General features: G+C 29.9%; 2 protein-coding genes across 5 annotated transcripts in view; both read right to left on the bottom strand.

The window, feature by feature from the left end:
• AANAT3 (uncharacterized LOC100159490) overlaps window positions 1-5,465 on the bottom strand; it is a 15,412-nt gene extending 9,947 nt beyond the window's left edge. Inside the window, exons 1-3 of one of the 4 annotated variants that reach the window (XM_008188740.3) lie at window positions 5,341-5,465; window positions 2,668-2,875; window positions 900-1,182 (exon numbers count right to left, since the gene is read on the bottom strand). In XM_008188740.3, the coding sequence (XP_008186962.1) occupies window positions 900-1,182; window positions 2,668-2,860 (476 nt within the window). In that variant the 5' untranslated portion in view covers window positions 2,861-2,875; window positions 5,341-5,465. Of the gene's footprint in view, window positions 1-899; window positions 1,183-2,667; window positions 2,876-2,928; window positions 3,141-5,340 lie in introns of those variants that run through there. The other 3 variants (XM_008188738.3, XM_008188739.3, NM_001280564.1) reach the window with 3 other exon arrangements.
• A 6,020-nt stretch (window positions 5,466-11,485) lies between these two features.
• Window positions 11,486-15,411, bottom strand: LOC100570163. Its single transcript, XM_003247132.4, has 3 exons — window positions 15,134-15,411; window positions 12,864-13,749; window positions 11,486-11,893 (listed from the first exon to the last, which is right to left on the bottom strand). The coding sequence occupies exons 1-3, from the start codon at window positions 15,149-15,151 to the stop codon at window positions 11,622-11,624; spliced, it is 1,176 nt and encodes a 391-aa protein (XP_003247180.1). The 5' UTR covers window positions 15,152-15,411; the 3' UTR covers window positions 11,486-11,621.
• Window positions 15,412-16,108: the final 697 nt, after the last annotated feature.

Genomic DNA, 16,108 nt, shown 5'->3' with positions numbered 1-16,108 from the left:
TTGCCATCAATCCGATGATTGATATTATATTGTAATTCAAAATCAAATAACCCTGCAGTACAATCAAAATATCCCATAAATATTTATATTTATTATTTAAGTGATATTTAAATGGTACACTTTTCTAATAGTTCTGACTCTTTTTAAGCTATTTATAGCGAATATAGTCATGTAAAACTTTTTATGTGTATTCATTTTTTTTTACCTATTAAATTTGATTATGTAGAAAAGTATGCTAGGATGACCCAACGTATTCGCTCAAAATCGTTTTTCGTTATGATTTAGGTATACACAATTATTTCCACACACACATCCATTACAACTACATGCTCGACAACTATACTGTACAGCAGAGTAGTACTCACTTGTCCAACATTTTATTTTTATTAAAAACAAGTTTTGACTGTTATATATAATACTGGTATATAATGGTGTCTTGGGGGTACTGACCCCCCCCCCCCCTCCCACCATAAATCCGCCACTGCAGACTGCTACTATGTTACAAACATTTGTCTGGCTTTGCTCATCTTGGTTATCAAGACTTGATAAGATTATTGTGAGCGATAATTGAGTACCTACTACCTACCTATACTAATACCTATAAATAATAGTTGTTAAATATTAATTACGAGTTATTGCCTCAACATAATTTAATTTAAACATTCTGAGTAAAAAAAGATTAACACCATGGCGGCATGACATGTACCAAATATTAGCAATTGTAATTAACGAAAATTAAAATCATTTAAAATATAAGAGGAGCGTATAATATCAATATATACAAAAAATGGATACTTGGTTAATAATTATGAATATCAATTGTCATCTATACTATAGTATCAAGTATAAACTGTCCAGTAATTAATGTTATGATTACAAATAAATTATATTTAATATACTTAGACTTGTCGATAAGGGCTTTGCAAACCCCTTGTCCTCTATATGCTTCATTTACTGTAATAATTTTTAACTCCATTATACGATCAATATTTGGATACTGCCCAAATACATCAATATCTCGTTCAGATTTATCTAAGAAAACCATGATATCATTATATTTTGAACTTTTATCATTGTTCTCGTCGCTGTATTTTTTTATTTCGTTATCCCTGCACAGCGTGGTATTCAGCGAGGCACCCATCATTTCACCTGTCTCTGCAGATACTGCCATAAACGACACGCCTAATTAATAGTAAAAATCGTATTTTGTATGTGTTGATACTTGATACATGTTATTTAAATTTACAATAGTGAGTATATATACAATTCTTCAAGAGAACACTACCTTCGCCTGTGGTTGTCTCCGTCTTACAAATATAAAACACTAAAACATGGCGAAATTTTCACCACATAAAAAGGAGAACTTTGAAGTATTATTATTGCGATAACGGAGCTACAAAAACAGTTATTTAAGTTTTAAAAACACAAAAAGAATAAAATTTGAATCAATAAAAACTTTTTTCATAAAATTGATATCAAAAAAATATAAACGATATTACATAGATAATGTTCTGAACTATATTGTATATAAATTTGGAATCTTAATTATCACTACGACCTGAGTGATTCTATCCCGCGCAAAACAGTTTTTGCTATGTTGTACGTTTGTAAGACGGAAACAACACATGTGGGTGTAGAGTACTCTTAAAGAAAATATACAGAAGTACATATTTAAATATTTTTAAATTTATTATTTGGCCACTTTTTGCCTTCATCCCTATTTTTAAGACTTAAATTTCGACCTTAATTTTTTGATTATATTTTAAACAAATGTCAATAATCAATATACATATTACTGAATAAAAAAATATCACAAGGTAGTGCAGGTATATATATATTATATTAGTCAAATTCATAAACATGTTCGATGTAACATGTAGATATCTACATTTTTCTGTAATCAGTTTTTTTAATAATGTACATAAAATATAATCTTCTGAACTTAATATTCAACATGTGCAGGTATTGTGGTTTTATATATGTATTTCTAAATTTTAAGTTTTGCGTTTTATTTTTTTAACATTTTAAAATTCAAATATATAATAGCGAACGTTAATATAATATATAATGGAGCCCTCCATTTAAGATCTCGTGGATTTATAACGATATCAGTTGTTTTTTTTTAATTTAAATATAATTTGAAACAAAATCGTAGCACAAAAACAAGTACGATAAGATACAGTGAATTTTTTGGTGACGAATAAATTTAACTAACTATGTCAAAATTACATTATAATTAGATAAAGTATTTTAACCTTTTTTTTATCTCTCAACGCTAAACACAAACACATTACATTGTAGGTACATACGAATACAGAAATATTCTATTTCTTATATTAATGTAAACTTAATATATGTTTTAAATATGTCTTGTATGTACCATCTGCAATTAAACAATTAAACTTACTACAGTATGCATAGGCGCAAATAGCGTTTGAGATTTGGGGGGGGGGGGGGATAATAGGGATAATAGGGCCTTACTTTGATAATATTGAATACGCTTAAAACAAAATATAGGAAATGTTTGGGAGGACTATGGACATTTTTGGGAGGGGGCTTAGCCCCTAAAGCTCCCCTCCCTATTTGTGCCTATGACAGTGTGTAATAACATGTATTGGGTAAGTATGTTTTGTATGTACCATTTTCAATTAATATTTATAAACTCACCGTTTTGTAATATATCAGTGCAAAAATTTTCAAGTTGTGTCACTGATTCTTTTTCTTCCATTAACCCTAAACTTGCACATAAAGGTTCGTCGCGGAAAAAATACTGTTTTACAGAATTCATTACAACTTGCTTATCATTATCAGTTATAGGTACTACGTTGATAGAAACTTTGGTGTTTTTGATTTCATCCATGTTATTTTTCAATATCTGAAAAAAATAATATTAATATGTTTACACCATAGTCCATAGCTCTGATCTACTTTTAAAATTATAACTCTTAATATTAAACATTGAAATATATCTCCACAAATTAATAACTTTCACTTTAAAAGCACATACAACGCACAACGTCACTTCATCAATAACTCTTCAACAGTAAATCTGTCATGAAAATATTTCAAATGTTGCACACTGAACAACGTTTTTCAACCATTGAGGGTGGCCCTATGTGAATGTTTTATGTTATTAAAAAAAATTCGTCTATGAATTTGTATTGCTCAATGAATATGTCCTTCTAATTTGTAATATAAATTCAACTAACACGATAATAAATATCAATCAAAACTTGGCCCTTGGGCCTTGACACTCTTCAATAGTGACGAGTGATGACTGCTGAATAATACACCTTTAATACCTATGATGGATAGTAATAATTCTTAATATCCCGCTTAATAATAGTGTAAAAAAAACCACCGTCTATTTTTATCAAATCAAAAATTAAAAGCTATTTCAGTTTTTGCTAAAGCATTAAAAGTGAAATTAAGTTAGAAACCAAATTTTCTTATAAAAATACTCTAAATGCTATGAGATTAAATCTGTTTACATCAGACTCATTTTGAAGAACGAAGAAAAATGTAGATTTCTATATCTACCAACCGAAAGCGGTGAAACTATATTTATCGCATCATCATTTGTAATTTGCATTGTTCAACACCGATACGTTTCATAATTAGAGAACTACGTCAAACTTTTTTTTGGCCAGAATAATTACCAATGTCTTACTTAACCAAACAAAAATCCTGGTACAGGGATATTGTTATTTATTTGTTGACTGGAAGTGTTTGATTCAACATTAACTAATAGTGGTATGTTTAAAATTATTCACTTTGCTATACAAAGATACGAAGATATAAATTGAGATCACAAAATAAAATACCTCCTCCTCTCCCAGTAGTTCATAAGCTGACTGGATTATGGACGTACAAAGTTCTACTCCAAATGTCACGCTATGTACGCTATGACATCCAAAAAATCGTAAACAAACATCTAAATACATAATCTGTCTTTAAACCACCCAGAAAATTACAAAAGATGACGTATATTTACAGTAGGTACTAAAAAATATTAAACTTTAAAAAAAATTATTCAACATAATATAAAGCTGAGTAAAAATACAAGCAGAAAGCCACAAGTCGAAATTCAGCTTAAGAAGAAAACAATTTTATATAACCTTCCTATTCAAACTCCTTAATAATAAAATAGACGATTCTTCCCTCCTAAGCAACATCATTTTAAAAACAAACAAACCTAAAACTCAAATAAAGAATTATTTGATATAAAACGCTACACTCAAAATTATATGTCTTGTACACATATAACTATTTTATTGTAAAGTGGAAATTCAGTAAATAATTTAGATTTTTTTTCTCTATCAATTAATATCTTAATATTTATTATTATAAACTTTTTAGGTATTTTATCTTTATTTTTCTTTATTGTATAATTAATTTAACATGTTACCTTGTATATATATGTATCTTTAATATTGATAATTTTTTTTTTATCTAATTTACACACTATGTCTTATGTAAATTGGACTAACGTCCGTTAAATAAATAATAATAAAAATAAATATACTAAAAGAATCTATTTCCAAACTCACCACAAATCTCTCACACTCACAAAATTGAAAATACTCAAATAAATATAATCAATCAATAAACCAAGTACCAATATTAAATAATCATCCAATTCCATTTCGAAAATATTTCAATCCAGCTATCATCTTTAATTAACGATCTTCAAGAACCTCATCAATCCACTTATCACCATTCTTAATACAGCTAATAATAAAATTATTTAAAAAAAATCATATCTTATTAAAATCTTGCTATTTCAAAAAATAATTAATATTAATTAATATCGTTCATATTTATAAATTGTACCTTTAAATACATTCCGAATTGACGATAATGAATCATAATTATATTCATGTTATTGTATTACATATTAAAATTTTCATTACCTATATATTTGCTGAATGTTAAAAATATATCATCCGTAAATAATTTAAATAACAAAAAATAGCAATATGACCCATGAAATATATTTTCAGCGAGAAAAATATAAGATTAAGAAAATTATTAACTAAACAAACAATTTTGATTTACATTTGTATAAAACATAAGCTATTAAAACCTTTATAAGCGTTCCTCAAAACTTTATATTTTTAGGAGGGAATACGAAATAAATAAATATTTTTATAATATATGATATTAAACACATTTGTTTAAAAATATTCATTACTAAAAATTGTTTATTAATTAAGAAGTAACAATGAAATAATATGTTATTTAATAGGTATGTAATATGTATTGCATTGATTTTTAAGTAAAATTAAACATATTTTAGCCAATATAGTAATTGCAAAATGGTATAAAAACAATACTTACTATAAAACTATTGTCATTCAATAATTAAACGTCGAATCAACGGGACTGATGTATCGAATCGACGAACAATTGTTAAATGAAATTTAACACGATTAAGTTAAATACTATGATAGAATAAGAAAAACTGATAATATATTATGGTCTTTGAGGTATTTATTATTTTTATCGACTACGGACAGTATAATAACTGCACGAGCCAATCTTGAATTTTGGAGGTGTTGTTCAAAAAGTATTTCCGGATCACGTAATTTATTGTTTGATAATTTGTCTATTTTAAAACGTACATAATCTAGTAAAATCTCTTAAAGACATTTTTAACTCATAAAAACAAAATATATTATCACATATAAAAAATAATCGTGCAACTATTCTGCCACCCATACAGCCACACAGTCTAATATAGGTAATTCGGCACTATTTCACTTTAAACTATATATTATATTTTATACTAACCTTCAAAATAACATTTTTGTTTCGGTGTAATAATATAAACGTCCGCACACCATATTTTGACAACAGATAACTGCTTAGTAACAGTGTGTATTTCATTAACGCATTAAGGCAAACATAAACTTGTATTAAAAAGCTAAAAAAATCAATTAAGTTTGAAAATGTCTTCAACAAATTATATTATTATTACTTATTCCTACAGTTGCTTGATTTTTGGTACTCGTGTAATATGCTACCTATCTCTACTTGATACTTAGTTGGTGTAGTATGCTATATACCTATCGCGTAAGAAAATAAAGAAGCTATCTATACCTACCAAAAAAGTTTAGTGGTGTTTATCATTTCTAAATACCTACCTGCTGATTAGTGATTAATAACAATTAAAATAACTAAAATATATTTAATGTATTGCTATTTTCTGATGATCATAATAATTTTAATTAGTTATATATACCTAATGTTATGCTGACATGCTGTGTTTGTGTCATCCCAGAAAACTTCAAATAAATTGTCGTGTTGTGTTTTAAATTTTTAATGGACCGCCACCATTCCTCTTTTATATGGTGGTCTAACAAATCTGTTGCTTAACAAAGCGAGGTGGAAGGACATAACACACTAACACAGTCTATATACAATGTTTTAATATCTATAAGTAAGTTATTCTAAGTAAGTAAGCAGGTCTTGGAGGATATTTACCGGTAATTTATCAGATATTTAGCAGTATAAATGTACCTATACTAGCTATTACAATATTGTATGACCTTTACTTATAATGTTGTTTATATTAATAACTCAAGTCGCATATACCTACTTTCCTGTAATAAAATTAAATACAAATATAACATTATGCATAAGAGTACTGAGTAAGTATGTAATATTTTCCGGTAGCTTCGAGCAGTTTTTTGGTAGGTAGCATAGGTACTACAACTATACGAGTACCTACCTTATTTTTTAATGTAGACAATAGACATGTCATATTCGTAATTCCTTGGTAACAGGTAGGGAATAAGTACCTTTTAATGTGGGGGATGGAGAATGAAAATCACACTATAGTTACTTACTGCCTACAATACTTAGGTACTTTACTACCTATCATTACATAATCTATAACACAGCGGTTCTTAACTTGTGATCCACGGCCCCTTGGGGCTTGGGGGTCCGCAATACTCATTACGGGCGGCCTCCTTTTCGGCCAAAATGTACCCTTCCCTTTTCAGCCAAAACTTACCGTTACCTTTTCGGCCAACACCTACAGTTGCTAAGTTATAACACCTGCAGTTATAAAAACTGAACTTAACAATTTTTATATTTAATTTTTTTTTTTTTTAATTTTTTTTTTTATTATTTATTTTTTATTTACAATCTGTTACATAAAATTGAACAATAAGTAAAATAGATAAATGAATAGGAAGTGGCTTGAAGTAAGGACAGATTTAAGAAGCCTTCCAGTGAAGACACTTAGTCAGTTATTTATATACATTTCTATAAGTTAACAATAAAATTTAAAATTTAATTTAAATAAAATTAGGCAGTCAACTAAATTAATAGGTCCCGACACCACCGCCTTTTTAGTCTTTTCCTAGGATTGTCAGGTATGTTTGCCGACGCAAGTCCTTTGATTAGGGTTATATTTAATTAAATAAAAAATAAAACAATTATTGACATATTATTATTACAGTTGATTATATTATAATTATATTAGTCTTTATAATCAATGTTATCGTATTGTTAAATTTAATACATTAATCTAATAAAAATTAATATAGTTATATAATACATATAGGTAATAAGAAGTTATATAATAATAATAATAATAATAGTAAAATATAAATTCATGAATAGATTGTCAAAATGTTAAGATTTCCGATTACTTACATAAGTTGAAAAAAAAATAATATAGTCTTATAATATCTATGTAAAAAATAATTATGATAGTAAAATTCACTTTTTATAATTGTATTATATTTGCTTTACAAATTTGTAACGACATATTTTACTATTTTTATAGTCTTTAATGTAAGCTTCATTTCTTCGTTGCCGTTCCACATTTTTTGCATCACGATGAGGTGTTTTTAAAATGTTAATACTTCTCATTTGTATGTTTCTGTTTATCTGTTTGAACTTCATTAATAAGGACAGATAACCAGCTCATTATGGATTGAGTATGTTTATAAAAGCTTTGATTGAAAAGGGAGTGGAACGACTCGCAAGCATTAGTGGTTCTAGCCAAACTTTCGGACGCAGCAGCCCAATATTACAATCATATTTAATTAAATATAAAAATTGTTAAGTTCAGTTGTTATAATTATATATTTTAAAGAAAACTGTAGGTGCTGGCCGAAAAGGGACAGTGGCCGAAAAGGGAACGGCAAGTTTTGGCCGAAAAGGGAAGGGTACATTAGGGCCGAAAATGGTTACGTCCCTCATTACGGGGGTCAGCATTAACATACGTCAATATAAGGGACATGAGTGTGTTATTATAATACTGTTGGATTATTATATTTTTTCATATATTATAATATATCTTATTATATTATATACTTATACCTATTTTAGTATTTTATCTGTATCACTCCGATGACGAGATATAATGGATTTCAATACAATTAAGTATTTACAGTGTTAGATATTAGGTGTAGATTCTACACCAATTAATTTTATTATTAATATTTATTTATCAGTTTTTCTTGTTCATATATACGAAATGTACAGGCGTACAGCACTGTAGTCTAGGCAGTCGTTTATTTACTAACACTAAGTGCAGTTGATCGATCGTACTCAATTATAATGTATAGTTATATTACATTTTTATGAAAAATTAAGTGTTATAAAAAAAATTATAAGTGTGTATTTTTTGTTATGTCTACTTATGTAATTTGTAATACAAAAATAATTATTATAATTTTGGTTATAATAACCACAGATATATACTAATATTAGTATTAGTATATATCTGTGATAATAACACATGAGATGTTTTGTAAAAAAAAGGTATACGAAAATAATTTGGTAAGGGGGTTCGCGATTTCTAAAAATCTTTCATCAGGGGTCCGTGATCTACAAAAGGTTAAGAACCGCTGAATTATAATATATTCTATACTAACAGTGTGTAAATATTTCTCAGTAAGTCTACGTATTAAACTTTACTGTGCCGACGATTGTGATTATTTTCATAAACCTCGGAACTATTAAAGGAATTATTTTAATCTGACCCGGACAAATCCTCAAATTTGATTGTTGTCTTTTATCATTTTTTTTCACAAACGTCTTCTATTATATTTTCTTTTCCATTGGAACAAGAGTTCATCGATTTGAATAATACAGACAAGTTCTCCCATTTTTTGACGCTTATTGAATTGAGCTATACATTACAACATTAAATACATCTCTATATAAATCATACCAATCGGCAAATCAACTATACCATCACCTTTCCTAGTCCAGTCCAAGTTGCTGCTTGAGAAATGCTTATTATATATTGCCTATAAAACCATAATTCCTCCACTATTTCGAATAGTGACAGTCCGCTATTACATTTCCCATTCAAATCAATATAAGTAAAAATTCTTAATGTTTTCGAATAGATCTGTATACTTGGTATCCCTTCTTTGAACAATATAAGTTTGAAGCTTTTGAAATGTGGTGCTTCAGGAAAATGCTTAAGATACCTTGGACTGATAGTGTGACGAATTTTGGGAGTAGACCTCAGTTAGTACCAGTTAGTACCTTTACTATTTAGTATTTTTTGTAGGGGGCGGATGACAAGAATTTTAGCTTACAGATTACAATGTAATAATTATAATATAATAATAGACATGTATTTAAAGAGCCATGGGGGCGGATTTGTCCCCATATCCGCCTCCGTAAATACGCCCCTGGTAGACCTTTGATCTGTTATCTTACACAGATTAATTCATTTATAATTATGTGCCTATATATTATTTAAAAAACCTAGATTTCCACTCATTTTTAAGTAAATTTTGCGAGTTATATCTACAATAAAAATAAATCACTTATCGTCAACTGTATGCAACCAGTACTGTACTAAACTTCTTTAACACTACTCAGGTAAGAATTATATTGTTGATGTCACAACTCAAACGGATATTAAAAGTTTAGTTTCTATTAATAATTTATTAAACAAGTAGTGTGTATTTTAAATGAATAATTGTATCGTTGAATGCATTTTATAATGTCCTATTTTATTGTTGTAAGGACATAGGTACCTACTTTTATATTTTTTGTGCATATTTGATACTATAATATCAAAATAATTATATAACCTACCTTCGAATCTCAATGGCCACGTTACCGGGTTATATCTTTTAATATAAAAACATAATATTATAATAATATAAACAAATATAAAAGGGGACAGAATATTATATTATTATTATTTTAGATTTGGAAGCAAAGTAATTTGTATATACATTTCTGTAAAATGGTCAATATTTTAAATATTTTTATCATATAATCATAGAGAGTGTATGTATTATTGACTATAAAAGTAAAATATGAGTACCTACACTACTACACTAATAGTTTCTAGTATTAATAATAATTTTTCATTAGACAGACCGCAGACCATGAAAAGTAATAACATTTTTTACAAAAGTTATAGGTACAATGGTACATGGTACACTGATATGACTTATCAGTTATCACTTACGACTTATGACTTATATTTTTCATAATATAATTAGGTAAGGGGGAAAACTGAAATATTCAAATTTTATTTTAAACTAGCTGATCCCGTGCACTTCGTTTCCCGGCAACCAATAATTATTATTATAATAGCTTCAAAACCTATGGCAACCATTTATAAACAAAAATGTCCATATGAAATATCAAAATCCCTGTTTGAGCACCTCCCGGGGTTGGTCCTCTCCCTTTTTAAATTAGTTTATCTTCTGCTCAGAGGTATAATCTATCTATGTATATAAAAATATCTGATCCCGTTCACTTCGTTGCCCATTAAAATTGCCAACTCTATATGAATAATATGTTTTACAGATCACCATGGCAACCATTTATATACAAAACATTCCATCAGAAATTTCTAAATAATATATAATTGGTTGCCATGGTAATATGGAGACACACACGGACGGAAATCTCAAAATAATATATAAATGGTTGCCATGGTAACATGGACACACACACTGACACACATACATTCATTTTTATATATATAGATTAACATATTATTATTAATTATCGTTGTTTAAAATATAAAAACACTTTGAAAATATTTGAGAAGTAACTATTATTATTGTTGTGAAATAAAATAAACCTACATTATTAACAATGTTAATATTATTTGTCGTATGACTCATAACGTATATTCAAGGGGGAACACAGAAATTAAATCTCAAGTGTATCTGGTTATTCTGATTAGGTAATAATAAAATAAAATCTACCAAATAAAATGTTATACTTTTATATTATATTACATCTATATTTTAATATCACATTATGAAATTCCATCATAATAATGATCAATTAGAACAAGACACGTATAGACAATTTTCGAATGTTTAAATTTTGTTTTGGTGATAAATAAACACAATTATATAATATTTGGTACATTTCAGATAAAAAAATACATAACGAAATCGTGAAAAAAAAAACACAGTAAATCCATGAATTTGTAATATTATCAAGTTATAAATAAAAACTTCAATTAATCCTCTAAGTCTTAAACAAAAACTAAAAGTCTAAAACTAAAAAAAAACATATAAAATCGGTAGATAAAAAACACATAGGTGTATACAAAAAAATTACCTGTCACTAAGTGAAGTATGTCTATTACATTTGCCGAGCAACATATTTTAATCTGTCATAAATTTGTTAAATGCCTTGCTCGCTTCTTCGTGGGCTTTGCGGATTGCCTCAAGTGATGGCCTGGCATGGACAGGCGTCGTCAAAGTGTCGTTGTTGCAGATTGGCCGTCTAGGTTTGATGTTGCCATACGGATTGACCATGACGTAGTCCAAGTTTGCTACTGCAGACGGCGATGGACAGCAGCCGTTCTCGCGGACTTTGGGTTTAGTTGACCGCAACGCCCACCGGAAGCGACGAGCCATGTTTGACCAGAAAAATCCTGTTGCAAATTGTAAATGTTACAGATTTTAATTTGTAAATTTTTTTTTCAGCGGTGATATCCAAGAATAAAAATATCGAAAAAATATGATATTTTTGTATTTATATTATTCATTATGACACTAAGAATAATTGGAATATTCAAAATCGCCTCGATCATTCCCTAGTAAACTTGTTAATCAATCATAATTCGTTTTCAAAATTAAAATCTGTCAAAACAAATACTTCCAGTTTTGTCTAGCTTATTGGTCTAAAAGTCACTTTTTTTTAATTGACTGGAGGCCCCTTAAAAGGACGTCAGCGCACTATTCGTTTTCTCTCTCTGGCCCACGTGCAACATAAACAAAACGCATTTACGCAAAATTATTCTTTCTATACATTTAAGTAGGTAATCTTAGAGTAAAGCCACCTATTACAAAAAAGATAGAGAATAATATTTTTGAGGGAATGACATATCGATTTTATATTTTAATATTATTTGACTTTGTATTCGACTTTCAAAAAAAATAAAAATATGTTGTAAATTTAAATGATGTTTAAATTGTTTTGAGACAATATTTAGACAAATCGATATGTCATTCCCTCAAAAGTATTATACTCTATCTTTTTTGTCATGGGTGACTTTACTCTAAGATTACTTAAACACATAGAAAAAATGATTTTGCGTGAATGTATTTTGTCTATGTTGCGTGTGAGCCAGAGAGAGAAAACAAATAGTGCGCTGACAGCCTCTTAAGGTTTTTTTTATGATACGGAATTTAAATATATTGAAAAACATTATAACAAACAAAATTAATGTTTGAATTGGACAAATCTACATTAGTTTTGATTTTTGAAAAAAACCTGCTGCAGCCCCCTTAAACGTTTATGAGAAAACACAAACAATTTAATTTTGTTTTTTGTAACAGCAAAAGTGACAGATGCCTTTACGCATAAAAAAGATAATAATATACATTATATAATATATATACCTTTTTGGGTTGGACCATCGTCTGACAACACTCGCTTAACACTTTCGCCATTGCACCGTGGTTTGCCGTTGACAGGCGTGTCCGATAGCGTTTGCAACGGCGTGTCCGAAAGCATTTGTAACGGCGTGTCTGAGAGCGTTTGCAACGGCGTGTCCGAGAGCGTTTGCAACGGCATATTCGAGAGCCTTTGCAACGGCGTGTCCGAGAGTGTTTGCATCTGCGTGTCCGGGAGCTTTTGTACCGACGGCGTGTCCTGGAACATTTGCGTCGGTGTCTGCATCGGCGTCTGGTAAAAACTCGGCGGGCTGCCCACCGACGAAACGACTACCGACCACTCGACAGGTGTGGTCGCAGACTCCGCTGCGTCCGTGCCCGTGGTGTGCGGCGTGCACGGCTGCGGCAATGGAACCGCGGGACTGCTTTCGGCCACCGGGCGCAGGTGTCTGATGGTCGTCAGACTGGACCGACGAGCCTTGAGTATGGTCCTGGCACACATCTCTATCATCGCCGCACGCTGTTCCACAGTCCATCGCCGTTCTTCGGTCCGGCGAAGTTCTTCGGTACAACGCAGCTCTTCAGTCCGGCGCAGCTCCTCCACCCGGCGGTGATGACGCTGCTCCATCAATCGCAGGCCACTGCCGATGGACTGTGCCATGGTCGAGGTGCTGGCCACGCCATGTAATCTCTTCCGACCGTTAGTGGAGTGGCCACCGGTATGGACGGTCTGCTGTTTTCCCGAATGGGGGAGAACCTGCGACGACCGGAAACGGCGCCTGATCACCGGCCCCCCCGGAACCGCGACATGCACGCGCCGCTCGTGCTCCACCCGGTGTTTGGTGCAACAGAAAACGCGGGAACACGTTGGACATCGGACGTACCGCAAATGCTTCGAACAGAAACAGCATTGAATAAATATGCAATATTTAATAGGTAATGATTAATAATTATATTTTTGAGCTATCTTAAGGCATAAGAAAATTTCGAGTTTTATTAGTTTTTTTTTTTTTATTGTCGATAAAATATTTTATGCTCAGTCAAACAATGTCCTCATAAGTTGTTATTAGTGGAAACTAAAAAAAAAAGGTTTGAGTGTAAATCCACAGTAATTTTTTATGAGCCTCTGAAGTTAAAATGTTGACAAAGTTCATTAAAATCACAGATATTGGTGAATTATTTGAGTTTGAAATTCATAAAAATGTTTCTATTTATATCAGAGCTTTGAAATATCAAAATATCAAATAATACAAGATTTCCCTTAAGTTTTGCTGCATTTAAATAAAGAAAAGCTTGACCTAATGTCAAATTAAAATTTTACGAGCGTTCGAGTTAGAGATTGGATATTATTCACCCGAAAATGAACAAATTCTCATTCAACGGTTTTCTTATTTTATTTTTATTTAAAAACGAATAACCGTAGATACATGGAATTTTCATCAAATGTTTATTTTTAGTTCCTAGTTATTTTTTTTTTATAAATGTTAATAATGCTTTATCTGTTTGATCAAAAAGCTTGAAAATTTAATTCTTAGGCATGTTTTTTTTACAAGCATTTAAAGTTCAAATTTTGACAAAATATATTGAATTGAAAATTCACAAATTATTTAGTAGTTAAAAAATATATAAAATGTTTAAATGTTCAACATAATTATCAAATACACTCAGTAATATTATTGGCTGACTAACCGTCTTCGACCAGAATCGTTTTTCTTAGACAATGATATTACCTATATAATTTAATTCAAGTTTAACACTATCCATTACTGTGACCCACTTGTAACCTACTTTACAACAGAGCGACACCCACTTTCCTATCTTTTTTATTTTCATTTATACTTCAATGGGCACATGTATATGAAACAGTATTTTAACAAATTTTCACTATTCTTAGTTTTTTCAAATCTAAAAATATTTATACAAATACTACGAATTTCTACTTCCTAGCCTTGAACAAATAGGTAAATATTTGATAAATATTTGCCATAATAGGTACATTTTATTAAAAATTACAGATTTTTAAGTCGTTATAGATAAAATTATATACCTATATAATAGTTGCATCAAGTTGGCGAGTTCAGTTAAAAAGGTAGATCGATTCTAACCAAAACCTACCCACCCATTATTATTTATCAATAACTTCGTTAAGATCTAAAATAATAATTAGTATAAAACTACGATTTATAAAACAAAATGTAGGTAAATGTATTGCCTGTTGGAAATTGTTATACCCACCTACTATAGCTTTAGCCAAATATTTTGAATTTAATACTTACATCGAACACTCGATCCATACTATACCAAAAGTCAAAACCAATAGAATAATAATATTTGCTTCAGAAATAATTTTATATATTACAATAATTTGTTGTGTCGGTCGATCGATATCGTGATTTAAATATGTATCGCGGTGTAATGTACAGTAGGTTATGATTAGAACTCGTGTGGTACGATTTCGCGTGACGACAGACCCAGCACCGCCGTAATCGACACGTGATAAGATATTTTATATTATAGGTACAACAGTACTACTACAGCTAGTGGTTATAATATTATTGCTAATGATCGATTCTTCGATCTCATAACAGGTCGAATTCATGATACGTCTAATACGTGTAAAACGTGTACACTATATGGTATACATACTACCTAGGGTATTACCAAACGGCCGATAAAATATCTAAAACCGCTTGCGGCCGATAAACTATGTTATCTTTGAAAATGATAACCAAAATATTAATAAACCGATTATTTATTTCGATTCGTCCGGGACGAACAAATCAGCAATTTTGTCCACTCAACAATAAAGTGTATACCGTCACTTAAAAGATCACTGCAATTTTAATGTATATATTATATTTTAATACAATATGATGAATAATTAGCTAAAAAAAAAAACATCTTGGCGTAAACATTAGCGTCTATTTCTGATTTCTATTCCGTTCATGGTGTATAACTAGCTTAAAATTAGTCCAAATATTTCGAAAATTTAATTTTGTATTGAAAATAATAAATTAAGTAGAAGTGGAATGTATCAATAGTTTCTAAGACTTTAGAGTGGATAGATTCCTATTATATCATTATTATTTATTCGTTATATGAAAAACTCTATACTTTGTGACTTATGTAGTTGTGTCATAAATCATAATCGATTATTACGGCTATTATTTAAGGCGCAAAATGTAGGCAATTTCTAATCTCATGTTAGCCGCCGGGATCTATGTGTTAAGGGGGATTCACAGCTCGTCGTG

The sequence above is a fragment of the Acyrthosiphon pisum genome, chromosome A1 (genome assembly GCF_005508785.2).
Source record: "Acyrthosiphon pisum isolate AL4f chromosome A1, pea_aphid_22Mar2018_4r6ur, whole genome shotgun sequence".
Classification (NCBI taxonomy): Eukaryota; Metazoa; Arthropoda; class Insecta; order Hemiptera; family Aphididae; genus Acyrthosiphon; species Acyrthosiphon pisum.
The sequence above is the reverse complement of the archived record's forward strand: the minus strand, read 5'-3'. Positions and strand labels throughout refer to the sequence as shown.

Excerpts from the sequence above, each read along its gene's own strand:
- LOC100570163 (XM_003247132.4), bottom strand. Across the intron at positions 11,894-12,863 it reads CGATGGTCCAACCCAAAAAG|GATTTTTCTGGTCAAACATG; the intron begins GTATATATATTA and ends AATTTGCAACAG.